The sequence below is a fragment of the Erpetoichthys calabaricus genome, chromosome 3, assembly GCF_900747795.2.
Source record: "Erpetoichthys calabaricus chromosome 3, fErpCal1.3, whole genome shotgun sequence".
Classification (NCBI taxonomy): Eukaryota; Metazoa; Chordata; class Cladistia; order Polypteriformes; family Polypteridae; genus Erpetoichthys; species Erpetoichthys calabaricus.
Genome location: NC_041396.2, coordinates 16,341,149 through 16,366,042, shown reverse-complemented (window position 1 = coordinate 16,366,042; position 24,894 = coordinate 16,341,149). Strand labels below are relative to the sequence as shown.

Below are 24,894 nucleotides of genomic sequence, written 5' to 3'. Positions count from 1 at the left end.
TGACACTTGGTTTAGGTGCATCTGATAATATTGCTCATCACTGAGATGTTTTTATGCCTTCTACGGAGTCAATCTGTGGTCACTTCAATTGACTGGACATGATTAGGAAAGGCACACATCTATCTATAGAATGTGCCACAGGTCAGCAAAAACCAAGCCATGAGATCAAAGGAATTACCTGCAGAGTTTAGAGACAGGATTGTGCCAAGACACATATCTGGGATAGACTACAAAAAATGTCAGCAGCATTGAAGATTCCCAAGATCACAGTGGACTCTATAGGGAAACGGCTGACCGCCTGGCCAAAATGAGCGACTGGTGGAGAGGGGCCTTGGTAAAAGGGAGACCAAGAATTTGATGTGCACTCTAGCTGAGCCCCGAAGAAGGGAGAAACTTCCAGAAGGACACTCTTCATAGCAATACTTTACTGATTTGGGCTTTATGACAGAGTGGCCAGGCAGAAACCTCTCCTCAGTAAAAGAAACACAATACCCTGTTTGGAATATGCAAAAAAAACCATTAAAGGACTTGCAGTCTGTGAGAGACAAGACCCACAGGTGTGATGAAACCAAGTTTGAACTGTCTGACCTCAATTCTTAGTGTCATGTCTTTAGGAAACCAGGCTCTGTAATACCATTCCAACGGTAAAGCATGGTGGTAAGAGCACCAGGGCCTGGGAGACTAGTCAGGGTAGAGGGAAAGCTGAATGGAGCAAAGTATAGAGATACACTACATGGGCAAAAGTATTGGGACACACCTCTTAATTATTAAATTCAGGTGTTTCAATCAGATCCATTGCCAAAGCTGTAAAAATTCAAGCACCTAGCCATGCATTCTCCATTTACAAACATTTGTGAAACAAAATGGGTCATTCTGAAGAGCTCAGTGACTTCAAGTGTGGTACTGTGATAGCCTTTGCAATAAGAAAGTTTGTGAATTTTCATCCCTGATGTATTCCATGTTCATCTGTAAGTGGTATTATTTGAAAGTGGAAGAGTTGAGGAACAACAGCAACTCAGTCACGAAGTGGAAGACCACATAAAGTCGCAGAGTGGGGTCAACAACTACTAAGGTGTAAAAGTCGCCAGCACTCTGCTGATTCTATAGTTGAAGAGTTCCAAACTTCTATTGGCATTAATGTAGGCACAAATACTGTGCAGTGGGAGCTTCATGGAATGGATTTCCGTGGCTCAACAGCTGCATGTAAGCCTCACATCACCAAGTCCAATGTCAAGCGTCGGATGGAGTGATGTAAAGCACACCACCACTGGACTATGGAGCACTAGAAATGTGTTCTATGGAGTGACTAATCATGCATCTCTATTTGGCAGTCAGATGGGTGAGTCTGAGTTTGGCAGATGCTGGCAGAACCAACTGTGAAGTTTGTTAGAGGATAGATGGGATAATGACATGGGACTGTTTGTCAGGGTTTGGGCTAGGCCCTTTACTTCCAGTGCAGGGCAATCTTAATGCTTCAGTACACCAAGACATTTTGGACAACACTTTGTGGAAACAGTTTGGGCCCTTTTCTATTCTAGCATGACTGTGCCCCAGTGTTCAAAGCAAGGTCCACAAAGACATGGTTGGATGAGTTTGGTGAGGAAGAACTTGAGTGTCCTACACAGAGCCATGCCCTCAACCCCATCGAACACTTTTGGGATAAACTGAAACGGAGCTTGCAAGGTAGGCCTTCTCATCCAACATCAGTGCCTGACCTCATAAATGCTTTACAGAATGAATGGAGAAAAGTTCCTACTGGTACACTACAAAATCTTGTTAAAAGCCCTCCAAGAAGAGTGGAAGCTGTTATAGCTGCAAAGGTTGGGGGGGGGGGGGGTCCAACTCCATATTAAAGTCTATGTATTTGAATGCAATGTCATTAAAGTCCCTGTTGGTGTAATGGTCAGGTATCCCAATACTTTTGTCCATATAGTATATCCTTAAAGAAAACCTGCTCATAGCCGTTGTCAAAGGTGCTTCAACTAAGTACTGAGTCAGGGTCTGAACACTTGTGTCAATGTCATATTTCAATTTTGTATTTTAATAAATCTACAACATTTCTAAAATCCTGTTTTCGCCTTGTCATTCTGGGGTACTGAGTGTTGCCTGATGAGGGGAAAAAAATAATGTAAACAATGTTAACAAAAGGCTGTAACAAAAACAAATGTGAAAAAAGTGAAGGCAAAATGTGAAAAGTGAAGACTTTCTGAATGCACTGTACATAAATCAGTGAATTCTGGCTGAAAAGCTCCACAGGTGCTGGTCATAAAATTAGAATATCATGACAAAGTTGATTTATTTCAGTAATTCCATTTAAAAAGTGAAACTTGTATATTAGATTCATTCATTACACACAGACTGATGTATTTCAAATGTTTATTTCTTTTAATGTTGATGATTATAACTGACAACTAATGAAAGTCCCAAATTCAGTATCTCGGAAAATTAGAATATCAATTAAGACCCAATGCAAAAAAAGGATTTTTAGAAATGTTGGCCAACTGAAAGGTATGAACATGAAAAGTATGAGCATGTACAGCACTCAATATTTAGTTGGGGCTCCTTTGGCCTGGATTACTGCAGCAATGTGGCGTGGCATGGAGTCGATCAGTCTGTGGCACTGCTCAGGTGTTATGAGAGCCCATGTTGCTCTGATAGTGGCCTTCAGCTCTTCTGAATTGTTGGCTCTGGCGTATTGCATCTTCCTCTTCACAATACCCCATAGATTTTCTATGGGGTTAAGGTCAGGCGAGTTTGCTGGCCAATCAAGAACAGGGATACCATGGTCCTTAAACCAGGTACTGGTAGCTTTAGCACTGTGTGCAGGTGCCAGGTCCTGTTGGAAAATGAAATCTGCATCTCCATAAAGTTCGTCAGCAGCAGGAAGCATGAAGTGCTCTAAAACTTCCTGGTAGATGGCTGCGTTGACCTTGGACCTCAGAAAACACAATGGACCAACACCAGCAGATGACATGGCACCCCAAACCATCACTGACTGTGGAAACTTTACACTGGACCTCACGCAACGTGGATTCTGTGCCTCTCCTCTCTTCCTCCAGACGCTGGGACCTTGATTTCCAAAGGGAATGCAAAATTTACTTTCATCAGAAAGCAGCAGTCCAGTCCTTTTTGTCTTTAGCCCAGGCGAGATGCTTCTGACGCTGTCTCTTGTTCAAGAGTGGCTTGACACAAGGAATGTGACAGCTGAAGCCCATGTCTTGCATACGTCTGTGTGTGGTGGTTCTTGAAGCACTAACTCCAGCTGCAGTCCACTCTTTGTGAATCTCCTCCACATTTTTGAATGGGTTTTGTTTCACAATCCTCTCCAGGGTGCGGTTATCCCTATTGCTTGTACACTTTTTTCTACCACATCTTGTCCTTCCCTTCGCCTCTCTATTAATGTGCTTGGACACAAAGCTCTGTGAACAGCCGGCCTCTTTAGCAATGACCTTTTGTGTCTTGCCCTCCTTGTGCAAGGTGTCAATGGTTGTCTTTTGGACAACTGTCAAGTCAGCAGTCTTCCCCATGATTGTGTAGCCTACAGAACTCGACTGAGAGACCATTTAAAGGCTTTTGAGTTAATTAGCTGATTAGAGTGTGGCACCAGGTGTCTTCAATATTGAACCTTTTCACAATATTCGAATTTTCCGAGACACTGAATTTGGGACTTTCATTAGTTGTCAGTTATAATCATCAACATTAAAAGAAATAAACATTTGAAATACATTAGTCTGTGTGTAATGAATGAATCTAATATACAAGTTTCACTTTTGAATGGAATTACTGAAATAAATCACCTTTGTCATGATATTCTAATTTTTATGACCAGCACCTATATGTTGATTAGGGCCTTTTCCCACACTGTGGCATTGTCCTGAGTAGTGGCTACTTTCTAGAAAGCCTGATCACCCACCCTTGTCCCCCAATTCAGCACCAGTATGGAGAGAGCTCTTGAATTTGTGGACTCATGCATATGTAACCAACTTTCAGCAGCTGAATTCTGTACTTCCTTCAAAGTGCTGGCTGGCTTTTTTTTGTTGCTTCCCTCACCAATCTGCAGTACATCCTGCTTCGGCACTAAGTTACACAGCGACTTTTACTTCTGGGGTCTGCTGTATAGTCTTCATTTTCACATTGAGTTCACTGCCTGGCTAAGGACCCCCACACAGGGTGATTTTTCTATCCAGAAAACGTGACTTTTTATTCTAATTACTCAATTAGATCCAAATGAATCTTTTTTGGGAAGCCACTTTATGCTTTGGCAATGTAAAGGGTTTGAATACTTATGCAGGCAGTGTTGTTTTTCAGTTTTTATTTTTTCAAAATATACTTTTTAAAAGTATTTAGTTTGGTTTTGAAAAGTAAATTGCTACAATACTTAGGTTGCCAATAAAAATACTGACAGGTAGAATATGTATATCTTTTGAAATCCAGAGAATGGTGATGACCTTCAAGGGGATTGAATACTTTTGTAAGACACTCTATATATGTATGTATATACGTATTTAAGTAACAATACCATTGAGACCACTGTGTTTGTTTCCAAATGCTGTCTGTCTTATTTGCTTTTGTATAAATCCCACATTTGTGAAACCTCCACTTCACTAGGAGTCCTTCTCTTACACTTCAAGTGATTCTGCCTGGACTGTAGGCTCAGAGAACAGCACTCCTAAATTATTTTTCATTTTCCTGTTTGCTCTTGTCCACTGGAGGCTTTGCTCAGCTTTTAACAAATGGTTAGTTACTTCATCCTGCAACACCTTCTACAATTTCTAAAATTTATTACTTAATGTGCGGATGCATGACCCACTCAACTCCCACCTTACCATAATCCAGAACACTGCTAATATTTGTTTTACATAATAATCATTCGTGTTTCTGAGAGGCCAAACAGATTGGCACACACTAATATGGGATTTTACTGAAATAAAATAACAAAAAACGCAGCTTAACTGTTGACTATCCAAAATATAAATAGAAACTCCAGCTAAATAATTGAATCCAGCTAACTACTACTAGAGTCAGCCAACTGAAATAAACTCAAGATTTATTTTCAAAATCTTACATTCTTATCCACCTACAAATATCCTGGTGTTAATGACCCAAGGGTTTTAGGCAGTAAACAAGATGACAAAAAATCCTCCATTTGGGGAGGCTGCAGACATAAATCATCCTACTTTGGAATTATGGCCTCCTTTTTCATTTTCATTTATTTATCAAACTCCCCTATTTGTTAGAGCTGGGGATTTACCTTTAGACGGCGTCTCTATATTTACTGTTCTTCTTCAGATCAACAGGCTAGAAATGTCATCCCATTTCTGCAGTAGGCACTCTGTCAAAGAGAGAAGGGGTGGGGAGACAGAGAGGAGGAAATCTGCAATGAATTATCACTTCAGCTCCAGAGAGGCAGGACGCTTTCCGGTTTTGTAGACAACGCTGGCTGGAATGTAATATTTTGTATAATCTGAACATTTCTGGTGGTAGTTATGAGCAACCACTTTGTCTATTAAAAATCTTCAATGTGGTTAACAAGTGGTTTCTAGTACTATTTTGGGAAAACAGTAGACAGCAGTATAGGATTTAACTTGATTCTCTAGATTCGCGTAATTGTGCTGTCTATTAAGGCTGTTATGGGGCTTTACCTCTCTTGAGATATGTATTGGTTCACTCAAGGAACCTGACAAGTCCAGGAGGAGCAAACTCACATATAGTCACTACTACTGACTGAATGTGTTAATGAAATCATTAAAGAAGAGAGCACAATTGAATTAAGACTTTCATTTTCTTGAACAGAATGCGGTTATTTCAATCTTTCTTCACAAAATTTAGACCCAAGGGAAGCCAGGAAAAGGCCGAGTTCATCAAGCCGTCAAGTTGACAAATACAAACCACTTATCTCTATGGGTGGCTACAGTTGCTGATGCTGACTCTTCAATAGGGGGAGCAATGGTGTCATAAATGTGACAAATGCACAAATGTGAAAATTCCACTCAACACATTTCAATATACAGTCCAGAGCGCCATACAAATTTACAAATAGAACAGTTAAAATGCAAAAACATAAAGCAGAACCCAAACACACCTCAATATTAATAATGCAAATAAATAAATGTCACATAACTATTCAATGTCACTATTCAATCCAAGGGGCCCAGAGCCTATTCCTGCAATGCCAAGTACAAAGCTGGCAACAACCTTATTAGATAGAAAGTGGAGCACAAGCACACAGAGCAAATCAGAGAAGCCAACTCACCAAATCCACTGTTTCAGGATATGGGAATCAAAAAGGAGTAAAATGGCTGACACTGATGCAGGAAGAACATACACACTCAACACAGACAATGAGCAGCAGGGGGTGGCACAACGGAAAATCATAAAATATAAATAAAGGCCAGGTGGCAACAGAGTATATATCAGGAAAAAACAGTCACAAAGAAAAGGAAAGCTAAAAGTTCTCTGGCCCTTGCCTACCATCCACTCCAGATATATATATCTATGAAAGAGCCAAAGAGTACATTAGAACATTCTAGACGAGAACAGGCCATTCAGCCCAACAAAGCTCGCCAGTCCTATCCACTTATTTCTTCCAAAAAACATCAAGTCGAGTTTTGAAAGTCCCTAAAATCTTACTGTCTACCACACTACTTGGTAGTTTATTCCAAGTCTCTATCATTCTTTGTGTAAAGAAAAACTTCCTAATGTTTGTGCGAAATTTCCCCGTAACAAGTTTCCAACTGTGTCCCCGTGTTCTTGATGAACTCATTTTAAATAACAGTCTCGATCCACTGGACTAATTCCCTTCAGAATTTTAAACACTTCAATCAGGTCTCCTCTTAATCTTCTTTTGCTTAAACTGTAAAGGCTCAGCTCTTTTAATCTTTCCTCATAACTCATCACCTGTAGCCCTGGAATCAGCCCAGTCGCTCTTCTCTGGACCTTCTCTAGTGCTGTTATTTCCTTTTTTGTAGCCTGGAGACCAAAACTGCACCCAGTACTCCAGATGAGGCCTCACCAGTGTCTTATAAAGACTGAGCAGAACCTCCTGTGACTTGTACTCCACACATCAAGGCGCTATATAACCTGACATTCTGTTAGCCGTCTTAATGGCGTCTGAACACTGTCGGGAAGTCGATACCTTAGAGTCCACTACGACTCCTAAATCCTTCTCATAAGGTGTACTCTCAATTTTCCGACCGCCCATTGTGTATTCAAACTTAACATTTTTACTTCCTATGTGTAATTCTTTATAGTTACTGACATTAAATTCCATCTGCCACAAATCTGCCCAAGCCTGTCTGCTGTCCAAATCCTTCTGTAATGATATAACGGATTCCAAATTATCTGCTAATCCACCTATCTTGGTATCATCTGCAAACTTAACCAGCTTGTTACTTATATTCCTATCTAAATCATTTATATATATTAAAATTAACAGTGGCCTTAACATCGGCCAATTCTGATTTGGTTCCTCATACCATCACCCTCTGCTTCCTCTGTTTCAGCCAATTCTGTATCCATCTAAAAACATTACCCTAAACTGCCACTTCTTTTAGTTGATGCCCAACCTCTTATGTGACACCTCATTAAATACTTTCAGAAAGTCAGAGATAAATAATGGAGGAATATGAAGGAGTGTGGAGGAATACAACAATGTCTGCCTCTGGTAGGGACACATCCATTATATGGTCCTGTCCTAGAGTCATTAAGCCAAACACAATCTGTTATAAAAATATAAAAATTAACAAAGCCTTGTGTGAAAGTATGACTCTGTTGTTGTTTGTGAATTTGGAAGTTAGAAATGCACATATAATGCCTAAGCGCTTGTAGAAACTTCAGAAAATCTGACCACAAATCAAATTATTACTATGCGGAGAAGAGTTGACACTACTTTGGGAGTTAAAACTATTACTGGAATGAAGCCAAACTAATGAATTTAACTTTTTTTATTTCCAGAGAAGGGTATCTCACTTCTAACTGGCTGTGATCTCTAACCAGAAGCCAGAAGTATGTGGCTGAGAAATTGTAAAAACCTCAAAAGTGGAGCCAAGAAACTCTTCAGGTAAGTTAAGACATCAGAAATATTAACCTCCAAAATGCTGATACATTCTCACAGAACCATGGCTAACATGTCTGTAGTGTGAGGTAACATAGAGGAAAAAAGTCACATAGTACATACACTTGTGCTTCAGGACACTGGCCTAGACCCCAAAATTTACGGCAAACAAAATATACTAAATGAATATACTTTTTGATTGGAAGCATCCTATTTCACTGTCATTGTCTTCATTGTTCTCCTGACTCAGGCATTCAAGAGTGACACTGATAAAAAGGTTAAGAAAAATCTATACCATTTCATACAGTAGACTGACTGTAGAGGTAAATGGTGTAAGATGGTGGCCAGAGGTCATAAAACACTGTTTGGTGGGTTTAAAAAACAGTTCATGGGGCGAGTAGAACTCACAAAGCTTGTCTTTGAATTTCTCTACTCTTGCATCTTAGGTTTAGCTCCAACACAGACCATAGCCACAAAAGCACTTACTATAAGTGATGCTTCCACACCCTACAAGTCCTCTGTACTGCACATAGGGACTCACTAGCTTCAGCGAGAACAACACACATTTGTCCCTGGATATAACCTAGGCCTAAAGTCCCCGACAATATCCTAGGCACTTAGAGGCTAATAAACATTCACAGGTGTTCTCAAACATGACTTAAACCTAAAAGCTGATACACCTCTGTCCCCATGAATAACCTAGATACACCTTGATTAATGCCACTTACAAACTAACGATGCACTTACTCCCAACTTTGTTGTTCTTGTTCTCTGTTGGGGACGTCTAACTCAGCTTGCAAATTTCTTCACACCAGCTCTCCTGTATTAACTTTATTACTTTATAGTCACTCAAGATATGCAGCAGAAAAGTAATTTATTAAGAATAGAGAAATAGCAGTAGAACAAAATAGACTCCACCTTAATAAAAGGCCAATTGCCTGTACATCTGTGTATCTGTATGTGCATCTGGTTGCTATGAACCTGTCATTCCAACAGAAAGTTCATCACACACATCTGAAGTTCCCTTTCTAACAGATGGCACATTATAAACATGAAAACTGCTTTTACGAATCCTAATCCAAATGGCACATAACAGGGACATATGCATTGTTATTTGTCATTTTAACAGATGGCACATATATTTTACCACTACAATTGTTTGTGATGCGCCATCTGTTGGAGTGACAAATGCAATACATTTTATTGCTACATCAATTACAAAATACATTCCAATAGATGGTGCACTGCAAATATTAATAATAAGGCCTATGTTGATTACTTAAATTTCAACCTGTCTTAGATAGGTGGCACAGGTAGTAGAAAAATACAAATGGATAGTAAAATCTGGATGTTGTAAAAAACCAGCCCGGCTACAGACAGACATTGAGGCAGAACGATGTCCAAAAGCACACACAGCACACAAACCCCACAAATGCTCACTGTCCTTTTCTTCTGCCGCCTCTACTCCTCTCCTCACAAGCTCTGTCTTCTTCCTCCTGACTCTGGCTCCCCTAATGAAGACAGGCGGCCCCTTTTATAACACCTCAGATGTGCTCCGGGTGCTTCGCAATGATCTTCAGGCGGCACTTCCTTGTGTGGCAGAAGTGCTGCATGAGCAGCTGGAAGCACTCTGGGTGTGCCTGGAACTTCTTCCGACAGCACTTCTCGTTGAGGCAGAAGTGCTGCAGTCCAGGGATCCATAATCCTCCAGGCGCCCCCTGGTGGTGGCCACACGCACCAACAGGACTGAGCCTCTAAGCTCCGATCCCGTGGCCCTGACGCAGACCAGGGCAGCTGTCCTCTCATGGTCCAGGAGAGGTATTATCCCTCTCCCGGTCCTTTCCAGGCATCCCGGCTGGGTAGGGTCTCCAGCCATCCGCCACAATACATAATCCTAAACAAAAATGTACACTTGCTTTAAATTCAGAAAGCTTCCATTAAGAGTAGAAACAAAGGAAACATCTTTGTCAAATGAGAGTGTTATTCCAGACAGCTTGTTTAAATTCAGCAGTTGAGCTGATGCATGGACAGCATCTTTGACTAAAATGTAGTCTCTCTCTATCATGTCTTTGGGACGGGACGTAATCTATTCCAAAAGCCACCTAAGGTCCTACAACTTGTGATGTTAACTGGCTAGTTATTCTGGTGATGGACAGCTCTGCTTTATTGTTTCCAGTTCCTTTTTCTGTTAGGTTGTAAACTGCCTGGTCATTCTAAACTAATATAAAAAAGAAGGAAAGTTTGCAAAGATTTAGATGGCACACAACAGCATTATTCTTAGCAAAACGGTCTTAAGAAGTGAATTTACAGTTCATTGGTCGGTTTGAGCAAAAAACTTGTAACAGAGACAGACTGCAGTATGCTTTCTTAATAAACTTTGATGATTTTATCCCTCCATGACAAAGAAGCTGCCCAGGTGGGTGTGATGCCTAACAAGTGTAGAGGGTTCCCGTTTTGTTGTTCTTTGTTGAACTTCCTGCCCATGCTCCAACTACGGGTCCCAGTGGCTGCAGGTTTTCATTATAACCATTTTCTTAATGAGTGACCTGTTTCTGCTGCTAATTAACTTCTTCTGAATTAATTTTATTTGACTCGTTCTTGCGAGACTCAGACCCCTTAATTGTTTCTTTTTTCTTAATTAGTAGCCAAACAATAATGAGATACAAAATGACCAAAACATGGCCAACATTGTTGATTATACAATATCTGAAAATAAAGAAAGGTGAAGGTCTCAGGAATGCTGATCTGTTCAGGTCCCCAAAACATTTTAACAGCGCTCTTAGAAAAGAGAAAATCAACAATTTTGGAAATGTCTGCTATTGCACAATGAGAGCAGCAACAAGCAATAGAGTTAAAGTATGGGTTTAATTAACAACAAGAGTCAGAGACTAATTAAGCAACTGGTTGGAGTTTCAGGCCCTGACTAAGTTGGTCTTATGTTGGCTCACTCATTTCACATTTCATTTCTGTTTGGGTGCCATTTAAGAAAAGAAATCAAACAATTCAGAGGACTGATGAAGAAATCCAGGGGAACAAACCTTAGAAAACAAGTCAATTAAAATAGAATTCAAAAGAAGTTAATTAGCAGCAAAAACAGTGCACTAATTAAGAAAAAGGGTTAGAATGAAAACCAGCAGCCACTGGGGCCCTCCGGGACCGGTGTTGGGGACCCCTGATATACATGATTCCACATGTTATCTTAATGAGTTTCACTTTATGTAAAACAGGAGGGACGTCAGATTTTTGTTACTGAATTTGATTCTAAGTGAAGCAGCAGCTGAAATGAACAGGCTTAGAATGTCAGACAACATTAAAATCTACGATTGAAGTTAGGTTTTGCTGTTCGTGTCATTTCTCATAATCCTATGAAGTGTAAACGTAAATGTTTGTGATCTACAAGAATACAACAAATAAGATCAAGGTGGGGTACTGGTAATAGCCTCAAATTAATTTTTCAGTCAAAACTATGTTTTATTCAAAAGTGTTAAAAGTGGTAAGGTGAAGAGAATCAAGTGTTTTATCCGTAGCAGGACTTTGGACCAAATCTACTTGTACAGATGTTCACGGAGCTTACTGGAAATATTAAGTTATTCAGCTGTTTATCCTTATAAGATGCTCTACCCATTGCACCTCTTCTGTCTACACAATATGATTCATGATCTTCCTGAGATTGACTCTACTTGATATTTCCTTTTTTTGATGCGTCTCAATGGAGACACTCACTTCACAGTGAGGTTGACTTTGGACCTACTGTTAAATTCCAGGTTGGAGTTAATTAGTCTTTTGTTGACTGATTGGCAGAAAATACCCATTTTGATTACATCCTCGTTCTTAAATATATGTCTTCTCTCACCTGTGTTTCAACTGTAGCCACCATTTGGGACCCAGCTTAACAAGCAAATTAAAATAAATATGTATATCGGCTGGCCTTAGGGTGTGTTTGCTGTGTGGGTATGTGTGTTAGGAGTGTGTGATATGTATCATTTATGATGATTTCTTAATTATTGTTTTAAAGATGTGCTGAAATTATCAAGTATGTCAATCACTTTGCAAAAAACAATCAAATGCACGCCTTGAGAGTCCACACATTCATAGGTCTCATGTAACCTAACAGGATAGACTACTGTTTGCGCTCAAAGTGGGCACATAGGCGTGATCTACTATGGAGCCCTGTAGGTGTCAGGACAAAACAAAAAAAATCCATTCAAATGAATTATTAATTAGTTTGAATAAATTATAGAATTTGGTTGAACTGATTATTTTTATTTCTGTAAGAAGCATATGCTTAGTGGGCATGTTTTACTTTGCAAGCTGCTGGTGGTCCTCGAATTCCAAAGCACATTTGTTTCTTTCATTATTTAAAATACTCGCACAGATCCCTGCCTCCTCACCCTGCTCCATCCTGCCAGGAGAAGTTAGAGTAGGTGATGACCCAAGTGAGGGAGTAAAAAAGAAAAAAGGTCTTTCAGCAGCTATTAAAAAAACAAAAAACACACAGGAATTCAGAGAAGGCGAGTCCCTGCCATTAAAAAAGAGACCAAGGGTTACTTGATGATACCTGAGGTCGACAGAGATGTAAATCCACTTGAGTGGTGGAAAATACAAGTAGTACATGAAAAGTACCTGTGCATCCCTGCCTCAAGCAGCCTTTCTGAGAGGGGTTTCAGCACCGGAGGAAATGTTGTAACAGGTAACCGTTCTGCTCTGAAGACACATACTGCGGACACACTGCTGTTTCTGTCACACATCTTGATGTTTCCGCAGTAGGATTTTAGAGTTGTTTTGTTCTTTCTGATATCTTTGTGCAATATTGGACAGAACTTGAACTTAGTAATTTGTTTCAAAATGTAATTTTTTTTTTGTATCTTTGTGCAATTTACGACAGAACTTGCTTACAAATGCTAGTTTTTTTCCTGTGCAGTACTTAACAGAACTTTGCATTTTTTTAGTACAGTGTCTTAAATATTTATTCTTGCTTGTATGCCGCACAATTCACCTTACAGCAGAGCAGTTTATGTTTATCCAGACTGTAATGTTCATGCTCTATAGTGCAATTATGATTAGCATTACTAGTATATTTTGTTTATATCTGCGGTGGGCTGGCACCCTGCCCGGGGTTTGTCTTCTGCCTTGAGCCCTGTGTTGGCTGGGATTGGCTCCAGCAGACCCCCGTGACACTGTAGTTACGATATAGCAGGTTGGATAATGGATGAATGGATTTTGTTTATATTAAGGGTAATTGTATGTTTAAAATGCTCTCATTATAATAGTTTTGTTGGTCTTGGTGCAATTTTTTGTGTAAATTCTGTAGGCCACTTTGAAATGGTTTACTCATACTTGCACTGTTTGATCTCAATAACATTTTGTCTGGTGATTTTAATGTTTTTGTGTTATTTTACTTCAGTTTTAAGTAAATAAACAAGGCCAGTTTTCTTTAACTGTTATTTCCATTAATCGTATTAGTAAGCTGCAATTAATGTCTTATTAACAAGACTAAGCTAGATCAATAAGACTTTTACAGACATGTTTTTAAAGGATGCAAAATATAGTCTAATTATCATTATCGTCAAAGTCCCAGAAAATATTGAGATATCATTTTTTGCCAATATTGCACACCCCTAGTGTGCATGTGTGTGTTTGCCCTGTGATGAACTGATACCATTTCCAGAGTTTGCTCCTTGCCTTGTGCTCTCTGGGATAGACTCCAGAAGACCCCCGCGACCCTGTTCAGGACTAAGCAGGTTAGGAAATGACTGACAGACTGGATTGGATCACGGATGTTACCATGATGTGTTCTGCTTATGATTGTAGTAGTAAATGGTGCTGTTTGCAAATGTGGTAATAAGAATGGTGCCGTTGCTGATGTTTCCATTCCAGAGATACAGTAAGTATCCTTTTATAACTCACACATTGCAGTCAAGGTGAAGGATACGTTTGCATAGGACTTAGACATGACAATGTCATGGAAATGGCCTTTTTTACAATAACATTGCAGTGGGGAAAATAATAAAACTGACCAAATGAAAGTGAAAAGCTTTCTGAACCTGGCTGAATGAAACAAACATAAGCATAGGACTTTGATTAAGATTGTGGTCAGCAGGAGACCCTATAACATAAAATAACTGTGGTATACAAAAATTACTAAGTAATGTGCACCGTCCCAACCCCATCTTAAGTCATTATCCATCTATCAATATTCTAACAGGCTTATCCAGCCCAGGGCTGGATGGTGTCCATGCACTTTTATTTTAGTGGCACTCGACAAATTATCAGAAAAGGAAACAAGACATTCAATAATATGGTGCTGATATCTTATTATATTTCTCCTCAGCTTCAACAGATGGGTATTAACAGAAATTAACCTTTTGACAAGTTTTAAATGTACTAAGTGCAGGCGAGATATGGATGTTCAACATCACATTAGAATAAAGCACTTCACTTTCTATCCATAGCACAACAACAGACGTCTTGGCAGCTTCTTTTCAAGATATGCATTTCCTTTCCTACTTACTTACTCCGCAAGAACTGGGAAATCTGATCACATCATTCCAGTTCATTGTTTCCTTGTTGGCTTCCATTTAAGTTTAGTTGTGGTTTCACCTTTTGACTTAAAAACTTTGAAAGGAAGCTTATTGAATATATTACGTACAAACAAGCCTTCTTGTAATTCTTTGGGTCACTACCAGTACTATCGGTGGGAGAGTCTTCACCCTTAAACTTTACAGTAATCTGCTAAACCCTGCTTCTCCTAGAGCTGCACATTAAACTCTTCATGTCGCTTTATGTTCTTCACGGCCTTGACCTCAACTGTGCATATCATTTTATAAAAACTGAATTCTCTTGGTGTCCTGGGCACCACTTTCATCTCTGGAAAGGGCAGCCATGAAGCACATTACACACGTGGCTGAAAATATTGGTACCCTTTCACTTAAAAAAAAAACCTAAGCTGAAACTGACAAACGTATTTGGATTCCATAGTTCACAGACTGAATTTAAAAGAATAGAAACTTTGATTTTGATTTAAAACCAAACAAATTATTTTAAATATTTACAGAAATGAAAATGGCATGAACACAAATATTGGTCTCCTTAACCTAAAATTTCGTAGCACAGCCTTAGGAGACAATCACTGCCATCAAGCTCTTTCTAGAACTCTCGAGTGAGATTTCTGCTCTTCTCAACTGGTAGTTTGGCCTGTTCTTCTTCAGTTCTCTTAGGTTCTCGTCTCCCAAGCTTCAGCTTTTTCCACAGATGTTCTATGAGATTCAGATCAGGACTCACAGCAGGCCACTTCAGAGTTTTCCAATGTATTCTTCTCCTCCAATTTCATGTGGTCTTTGAGGTCTCTTTCAGATTGTTATCCAGCTGGAGGATGCATGATCTGTGACTGAAGCACAGCTTTCTGAGACTGGTCTGTACGTTTCACCCCCAAGTGGCCTGATAGTCTTCTGATTTTATTGTGCCCTGCACAGATTCAAAGAGGCAGCAAAGCAACCTCCAAGCTTTGCTGAACCTCCTCCATGTTTCACTGTTCTGTTCTTTCCTTTGAAGTCCACTGCAGGACTCAGCCACATGCAAATGCAGGTCCAGTGTGGAGTAACCAGTTACCCAAGCTGCAAATCTTTGGAGATCTGAGGGGGAGAATATGAAAACTAGATTTGAACCTAGGACCTTGAAATCGTGAGGCTGCTGTGCTACACACTGTGTTGTCCCCTATGACAATGTAATTCTACATTCATTCCGTATTGATTTTTTGTGATTCATGCTGATGACTACCTTAGAAAAATTACATCTAACCACATTTTCTCTCTTCACAAGGTGTTTGGACCAAAGCTAATGCAAGGCCACTTTCAGTTCTGTATGGTGTTATGCATGGATGTGTGTACCTTCCCTGGACAGTACAGACATTTTTTTAGCAGATGTTACAATAAAATATGTTGTCGAGCTGGACACTCTCCGAGAATATTTCCCTTCAATGTGTTAAGTAAAGATTTCAAGCAATAAAGCAGCTTCTGCTGAGCACAACACAGTGTTAGTGTTGTTGAGCAGTGGCCAGCAAAGAGGAAATAAAGAGAAGCCTAAAAGAAAGAAAATCCTGGGAGGGAATGGGAGGACAACCATTAAAAAACAAAAATAGTGCACACTCATATCCTGTTTGTGTAACATACTGTGTTACAGTTATTTTTTTCCTTTAAACCTTTTATTTTTTAAGATCTTTTTTCTCCTTTTCCTAAAACAAACCAGATGCGCTTGAAATGCCCTTTGAAACTATTTTTATGTTTTAATCCTTTATTTTATTATGATTTTTTTAAATCATCATTGTATTTTTCCAGATTCTGAAAAAATAAATCAGCCCATGAGACGAGCCCCAGACAGAACAAGGCTTTATTTAAGAAGGCAATCTGGCCCCTTAAAAAAGATCCATTACTGGAACGGCGGCTGGAAAAAGGAGAAAGAGACAGCAGAGAGCAGCAAGTTTTACTGCTTTCCAATGGACTTGGAAACTGTAACAGAAAGATTCCCAGCGCGAGGGTGTGCAAACATGAGGCCTTCCCTGTGGTAGGCACATGGCTACTGTCTGAGAAGGAAGCCTGTCGTATTTCGGCATTAACACTGGTGTAATTACAAACAAGGCATCGTTAATTTATATAGCGTTTTTCAAAGTAAGCACCATCGAAAAGCCACAAGGTCCAGCAATAAATGAGTAAGGCTGTACAAGTTCGGCTCAATGAATTTCGTTAACGCTTTGTCTCATCTGCTTGAAATTTCCACTTTTTCAAACTTAATTTAATATGGAATCACTCTTGCCAAACACTGTAAACTTGATATTTTATGATCACAGGGTCCTAACGATTCAACAGCTTCTATATTCTGGCTTATTACAAAACAGTCGAGACAAGCTTCCCTTCTTGAAGGTGATTTAAGTTGCTGAGTTAAATAAATAGTAATTGACTGCGATGTTGATGTTCTCTTTTATTTTTGCTCCACAATTTGTTGGATTTCTTTGCCATGACATTCTATTTCAATTCGCCTTTTTAATATTCACATAAATCTGTTTATTTACTTACTGACCCTCTGTGTAAGGGGATCTATAAAACACTCCTATTGTCAGTCTTCTATAATTTCAGTTTTCTTTAGGTAGTAGTTCCCAAGGAACTGTAAGGGGCAAAAACTCCAATAGGATGGCAGAGAATGGAGAAAGCATCAGTGCTAAGATCCCAAAGACTGGGAAACTAACAATGGCAGCTTCTATATGCTAGTGAAGAAAAGTCAAGAGTTGTCTTCTGAAAGTAAAGACTCAGCATCAGAGAGGCTGTGGCACACTCAATCCCTGACCTCAATCCCTCACTGTTTGTTTAATTTTGCATGTTCAGTTTTATTTTTAATGACTAAAATACACGTGCCATTCAGTAGTCTTGGAGGCAATGGCTAAAACCTTCACCCAACCTGGCCCATAACCTCATTAAAATAAAAAGGCATGTTCATGCCTCTGTGTTTACTACATTATTTACATGGCCACAAAATTGTTAGTGCCCTTACGGCTCATTGAAAAAGTGCTGTATGCCTCCTGATTAAATGAAAAACACTTGTCCCATGAAGACCTGCATTATCATTGATATTTCATCGAGTAAAGAGAAGCAAGTATGAAAATAAATCAAGTATTGCTTATTTTACAAAGATCTTCTCCAAAGGCATGGACACATTTGTTAGTACCCCTAGAAAAGATCACAAATAATTGATTAGAGTGATTTTTCAAACTAGCTGTTGTGTTCAATTGTGCAGTCATTAAGCCTATTTAAATGGAGAAAAGTAGTCAATGTTTGGTATCTTCAAGGTTGCAAACTGAACATGGACCAGAGAAAGTAAAGGTGAGAGTTGTCTGAGGAGATCAGAAAGAAAACAACAGACAAGCATGTTAAAGGTAAGGGCTAGAAGACCATCATCTCCAAGAGGCTTGATGTTCCTGTGCTAACAGATGAAAATAGTATTAAGAAGTTTCAGGTCCATGGGACTGCGGTGAGTTGGTGCCCTGCCCTGGATTGTTTCCTGCCTTGCACCCTGTATTGGCTGGGATTGGCTCCAGCAGACCCCGTGACCCTTTGTTCGGATTCAGTGGGTTGGAAAATGGATGGATGGAGGTCCATGGGACTGTAGCCAACCTCCCTGGATGCGGCCATAATGGGCAAAAGGACAGTAAGAATGGTAGACAAAAAGCCAAGGACAACTTGAATTCCAAGATCAAGGCCCATCAATGTCTGATAGTACCAACTGTCTCTTTTTGAGTGACAATGGGCTCAATGGAAGAAGACCCAGGAGGTTTCCACTGTTGAAAGAAAATAAAAAAAAGCATAAAAAGGCCAGACTGGAATTTGCTAAAATGCATATTCACAAGCCACAATGCCTCTGGGAGAATGTCCAATGGACAGATGAGACAAAACTAGAGCTTTTTGGCAAGTCCAATCAGATCTATGTCTACAGATTAAAAAACGAAAGCTTTCAAAGAAATGAACACCAGACCTACTGTGAAAAATGGAGGTGAGCTTATGTTTTGCTGGTGCATTGCAGCATCTAGCACGGGTGTATTGAGTCTGTACAGGATCCCAATGAATCCCAATGAACATCTATGAAAAGAACTGAAACATGCAGCCTGAAGAAGACCTTTTCAAACCTGACAGAGCTGGAGCAAATTGTTCAGGAAGAGCTGGCCAAACTACCTATTGACAGGTGCAGAAGTCTCATGGAATCACTTGTTTGCAGTGATTGGCTGTGTAACACAATATTAGGTTAAAGTTAGAATGAAATATCCAGAGGAATGAAATATTTAAAGCAAAGTCTGATTTTGGTTAAAAATGGAATAAAAAAATGATGGATGCCAATGACGTTTGTCAGTTTGAAGTTATTTCAGAGACAATTATGGGTTCTTCTTTTTTCATGGAAGGTTACCAACAAATTTGTTCACTTCTGTAATCCAGGCAGTCTGCAGCACCAACAGTACAATTAATTAGCATTCATATTACAGCCCAGAAGGACAGTGTCTTTTCAAAAATTGTGATATACTGCATATTAAAAACACATCACCAGTCATATTAGTGCATTTTTTCCAGAGTAATGGGGCTGCAAATGATTCTTACCACACACATGCTCCAAGCACTGTGGAGGAAATGTACTTAGTATTATCTTCTGCACATCTTTGGGATTGCAACCACCAAGAACAGCAAAGCACAATTACCAGAACATTCGCAATACAAACCCATGGTACAACAAATATCTGTATAGAATATAAAAAATAATATATATACAGTACTGTGCAAATGTTTTAGGCAGGTGTGAAAAAATGCTGTAAACAAAGAATGCTTTCAAAAATGGAAGTGTTAATCATTTATTTTCATCAATCAACAAAATGCAGTGAATGAACAAAAGAGAAATCTAAATCAAATCAATATTTGGTGTGACCACCCTTTGCCTTCAAAACAGCATCAATTCTTCTAGGTACACTTGCACACAGTTTTTGAAGGAACTCGGCTGGTAGGTTGTTCCAAACATCTTGGAGAACTAACCACAGATCTTCTGTGGATGTAGGCTTCCTCACATCCTTCTGTCTCTTCATGTAATCCCAGACACACTCGATGATGTTGAGATCAGGGCTCTGTGGGGGCCATACCATCACTTCCAAGACTTCTTGTTCTTCTTTATGCTGAAGATAGTTCTTAATGACTTTGGCTGTATGTTTGGGGTCATTGTCCTGCTGCAGAATCAATTTGGGGCCAATCATATGCCTCTCTGATGGTATTGCATGATGGATAAGTACCTGCCTGCATTTCTCAGCATTGAGAACACCATTAATCCTGACCAAATCTCCAACTCCATTTGCAGAAATGCAGCCCCAAACGTTCAAGGAACCTCCACCATGCTTCACTGTTGCCTGCAGACACTAATTATTGCACCGCTCTCCAGCCCTTCGAAGAACAAACTGCCTTCTGCTACAGCCAAATATTTCAAATTTTGACTCATCAGTCCAGAGCACCTGCTGCCATTTTTCTGCACCCCAGTTCCTATGTTTTCATGCATACTTGAGTCGCTTGGCCTTGTTTCCACGTCGGAGGTATGGCTTTTTGGCTGCAACTCTTCCATGAAGACCACTTCTGGCCAGACTTCTCCGGACAGTAGATGAGTGTACCTGGGTCCCACTGGTTTCTGCCAGTTCTGAGCTGATGGCACTGCTGGACATATTCTGATTTCGAAGGGTAATAAGCTTGAGGTGTCTTTCATCTGCTGCACTAAGTTTCCTTGGCCGACCACTGCGTCTACGATCCTCAACGTTGCCCGTTTCTTTGTGCTTCTTCAAAAGAGCTTGAACAGCACATCTTGAAACCCCAGTCTGCTTTGAAATCTTTGTCTGGGAGAGACCTTGCTGATGCAATAGAACTACCTTGTGTCTTGTTGCTGTGCTCAATCTCGCCATGACATGAAACTGTCTTCCACAACCTCACCTTGGTAGCAGAGTTTGGCTGTTCCTCACCCAGTTTTAAGTCTCCTACACAGCTGTTTCTGTTTCAGTTAATGACTGTGTTTCGGCATACGTGTGACACTGATGATCATTAGCACCTGTTTGGTAGAATTGGTCGATCAGACACCTGACTAGAATCCTGCAAAATTCCTGACTTTGTGCAAGTGGACCTATAAGAATTGATGCTGGTTTGATGGCAAAAGGTAGGAACACCAAATATTGATTTGATTTAGATTTTTCTTTTTTTCGCTCACTTTGCATTTTGTAAATTGATAACAATAAACAATCATTATTTATATTGCTGAAAGCATTCTTTGTTTACAGCATTTTTTCACATCTGCCTAAAACTTTTGCACATTACTGTATATACATATATACATACATATACACTGTGAAGGACAGCCGGGTCCCATGCCCGGCAGGGACACCCCTACTGCATCTGTTCCGGGGGAGCTACCATGGACAGCTCAATACCTTCCCCGGGACGCTTGGTGGCAGCTTCCCTGGCAGACGATGATTCCCCAACCGGGCGCATGGCTCCATGGGAGATGGAGTCCTCCACAGCCTGGTTGGGGGGCTCGGATGGCCGCCAGGGGGAGCTGCATGGAGTCTGCAGCCCGGCTGGTCAATTCTTCAGCCGCACCCGGAGATGCAATTAGCACCAGGTGATCAAGCACCTGGAATGCTTTCGGGTGGGGTATAAAAAAGGCCAGCCACCACCACCCGAGAGAGCCAGAGTCGGGAGGAGGAGGCCTAAGCCTGAGGAGGAGTGGTGGTAAAGAAAGAAGAGAGAATTGTGTTGTGATATTTGGGAGTGTTTTGGGAGTGTGTTGGGCCTGTGGGACACGGGGAAGGCGTGCCCTACGGCTGAAGAAAATAAAAAAGAATTCTATTTAAGTACGTGCCTCTGCGTCAGTCTGTGCTGGGTCAGGTGCTATATAGCGTCTTTATTACAACACATATATACACACACACATATATATATATATATATATATATATATATATATATATATATATATATATATATACACACATATATACAGTATATATATGTATGTATATATGTGTATAAATGTATATTATATATATATATATATATATATATATATATATATATATATATATATATATATATATATATATACACACACACACACACAGTGCATTCGGAAAGTATTCCCAGCGCATCACTTTTAACACATTTTGTTATGTTACAGCCTTATTCCAAAATGGATTAAATTCATTTTTTTCCTTAGAATTCTACACACAACACCCCATAATGACAACGTGAAAAAAGTTTACTTGAGATTTCTGCAAATTTATTAAAAATAAAAAAATTGAGAAAGCACATGTACATAAGTATTCACAGCCTTTGTCATGAAGCTCAAAATTGAGCTCAGGTGTATCCTGTTTCCCCTGATCATCCTTGAGATGTTTCTGAAACTTCACTGGAGTCCACCTGTGGTAAATTCAGTTGACTGGACATGATTTGGAAAGGCACACACCTGTCTATATAAGGTCCCACAGTTGACAGTTCATGTCAGAGCACAAACCAAGCATGAAGTCAAAGGAATTGTCTGTAGACCTCCGAGACAGGATTGTCTCGAGGCACAAATCTGGGGAAGGTTACAGAAACATTTCTGCTGCTTTGAAGGTCCCAATGAGCACAGTGGCCTCCATCATCCGTAATTGGAAGAAGTTTGAAACCACCAGGACTCTTCCTAGAGCTGGCCGGCCATCTAAACTGAGCGATTGGAGGAGAAGGGCCTTAGTCAGGGAGGTGACCAAGAACCCGATGGTCACTCTGTCAGAGCTCCAGAGGTCCTCTGTGGAGAGAGGAGAACCTTCCAGAAGGACAACCATCTCTGCAGCAATCCACCAATCAGGCCTGTATGGTAGAGTGGCTAGACGGAAGCCACTCCTTAGTAAAAGGCACATGGCAGCCCGCCTGGACTTTGCCAAAAGGCACCTGAAGAACTCTCAGACCATGAGAAAGAAAATTCTCTGGTCTGATGAGACAAAGATTGAACTCTTTGGTGTGAATACCAGGCGTCACGTTTGGAGGAAACCAGGCACCGCTCATCACCAGGCCAATACCATCCCTACAGTGAAGCATGGTGGTGGCAGCATCATGCTGTGGGGATGTTTTTCAGCGGCAGGGACTGGGGAGACTAGTCAGGATAAAGGGAAAGATGACTGCAGCAATGTACAGAGACATCCTGGATGAAAACCTGCTCCAGAGCGCTCTTGACCTCAGACTGGGGCGATGGTTTATCTTTCAGCAGGACAACGACCCTAAGCACACAGCCAAGATATCAAAGGAGTGGCTTCAGGACAACTCTGTGAATGTCCTTGAGTGGCCCAGCCAGAGCCCAGACTTGAATCCGATTGAACATCTCTGGAGAGATCTTAAAATGGCTGTGCACCGACGCTTCCCATCCAACCTGATGGAGCTCGAGAGGTGCTGCAAAGAGGAATGGGCGAAACTGGCCAAGGATAGGTGTGCCAAGCTTGTGGCATCATATTCAAAAAGACTTGAGGCTGTAATTGCTGCCAAAGGTGCATCGACAAAGTATTGAGCAAAGGCTGTGAATACTTATGGACATGGGATTTCTCAGTTTTTTTATTTTTAATAAATTTGCAAAAACCTCAAGTTAACTTTTTTCACGTTGTCATTATGGGGTGTTGTGTGTAGAATTCTGAGGAAAAAAATGAATTTAATCCATTTTGGAATAAGGCTGTAACATAACAAAATCTGGAAAAAGTGATGCGCTGTGAATACTTTCCGGATGCACTGTATATATATATATATATATATATATATATATATATATATATATATATATATAATATATATATTTATGCGCTGCTGGAGATCCACAAAGGGAGAAAATGAATGACGTATCATAAAGTAGTTTTTATTCCTGAGCTTGTAGCCCCTACCAGGGGCCTTCATCAGAGGATAATGCTTAGACTTACAAGAATCAGAAGAAAGGACTCATGATCACTGATCTACACGCATACTAAATCAACAGGACATACATTTAACTGGGACTATGTACAAGTAAGATTTAAGGCCAGTACCAAAAGTGCCAGAAAGCTGGCTGAATCTTGGCTAGCAAATGAGAATGCCATCAACAGACATTTGGACATAAACCCAGCATATGCAAACTTAAGAAGAACATGCTCATAATAAATAAAATCTTTACAACCAATAACCCCCCCCCCCCCCCCCCCCCCACTGTTCACACTGACTTAGCCGTAACTTTGGCTATATATTGCCTTTGATTCTTGTAAGTCTAAGCATTATCCTCTGATGAAGGCCCCTGGTAGGGGCTGAAAGCTCAGGAATAAAAACTACTTTATGATACGTGATTCATTTTCTCCCTTTGTGGATCTCTAGCTGCAAATATGCAAACGGTATCACAGACCTTCTCTTCCATATATATATATATATATATATATATATATATATATATATATATACACATATATACAGATACACAGTAAAATTTCATTTTAAAGTAGCAGCTGGGATCCACTGTACTAATTGCTTTCATTATTTAACCATTTCAGTCGTATCACCTGTTAGTCTCTGTTTGCTTAAACTGAAAAGGTTCACTGCTGTATGGTTATGAAAACAACCCATATGAAGAAAAAGAGTTCAAACTCACAGTCCTGAACTGTGAATTAAAATATATATACAGTATGTATGTATACAATCATGGCCGAAATTATCGGCACTCCTGGAATTTTCCCAGAAAATGCACCATTTCTCCCAGAAAATTATTGGAATTACAATTGTTTTGGTATACACATGTTTATTTCCTTTATGTGCATTGGAAAAACACAAAAAAAACAGAGAAAACAAGCCAAATCTGACATCATGTCACACAGAACTCCAAAAATGGTCTAGACAAAATTATTGGCACCTTTTCAACAATGTCGGTAAATCGTTTTATTTCAAGCATATGATGCTCGTTTGAACTCACCTGTGTCAAGAAACAGGTGCTGGCAATACAGCAATCACACCTGAAGCCAGTTAAAATGGAGAAAAGTTGACTCAACCTTTCTGTTGTGTGTCTGAGTGTGCCACACTAAGCATGGAGAACAGAAAGAAGAGCAGAGAATTGTCTGAGGACTTGAGAACAAAAATTGTGGGAAAATATTAACAATCTCAAGGCTACAAGTCCATCTCCAGAGATCTTCATGTTCCTTTATCCACTGTGCACAACATATTCAAGAAGTTCACAACACATGGCACTGTAGCTAATCTCCCTGGACGTGGACGGAAGAGAAAAATTAATAAAAGACTGCAAAGAAGGATAGTC

At 40.0% G+C, this 24,894-nt stretch overlaps 1 protein-coding gene across 3 annotated transcripts in view; it reads right to left on the bottom strand.

Moving 5' to 3' along the window:
- The window catches only part of supt3h (SPT3 homolog, SAGA and STAGA complex component), a 518,283-nt gene that overhangs the window by 11,011 nt on the left and 482,378 nt on the right, over positions 1–24,894 (bottom strand). For 2 of the 3 annotated variants that reach the window (XM_028796401.2, XM_051924455.1), the window contains exon 12: positions 5,252–5,332. The exons of the other annotated variant lie outside the window; for it this stretch is intronic. In XM_028796401.2, coding sequence (XP_028652234.2) covers positions 5,291–5,332 — 42 coding nt within the window. In that variant the 3' untranslated portion in view covers positions 5,252–5,290. The remainder of the gene's footprint in view (positions 1–5,251; positions 5,333–24,894) is intronic. 3 annotated transcript variants of the gene reach the window in all.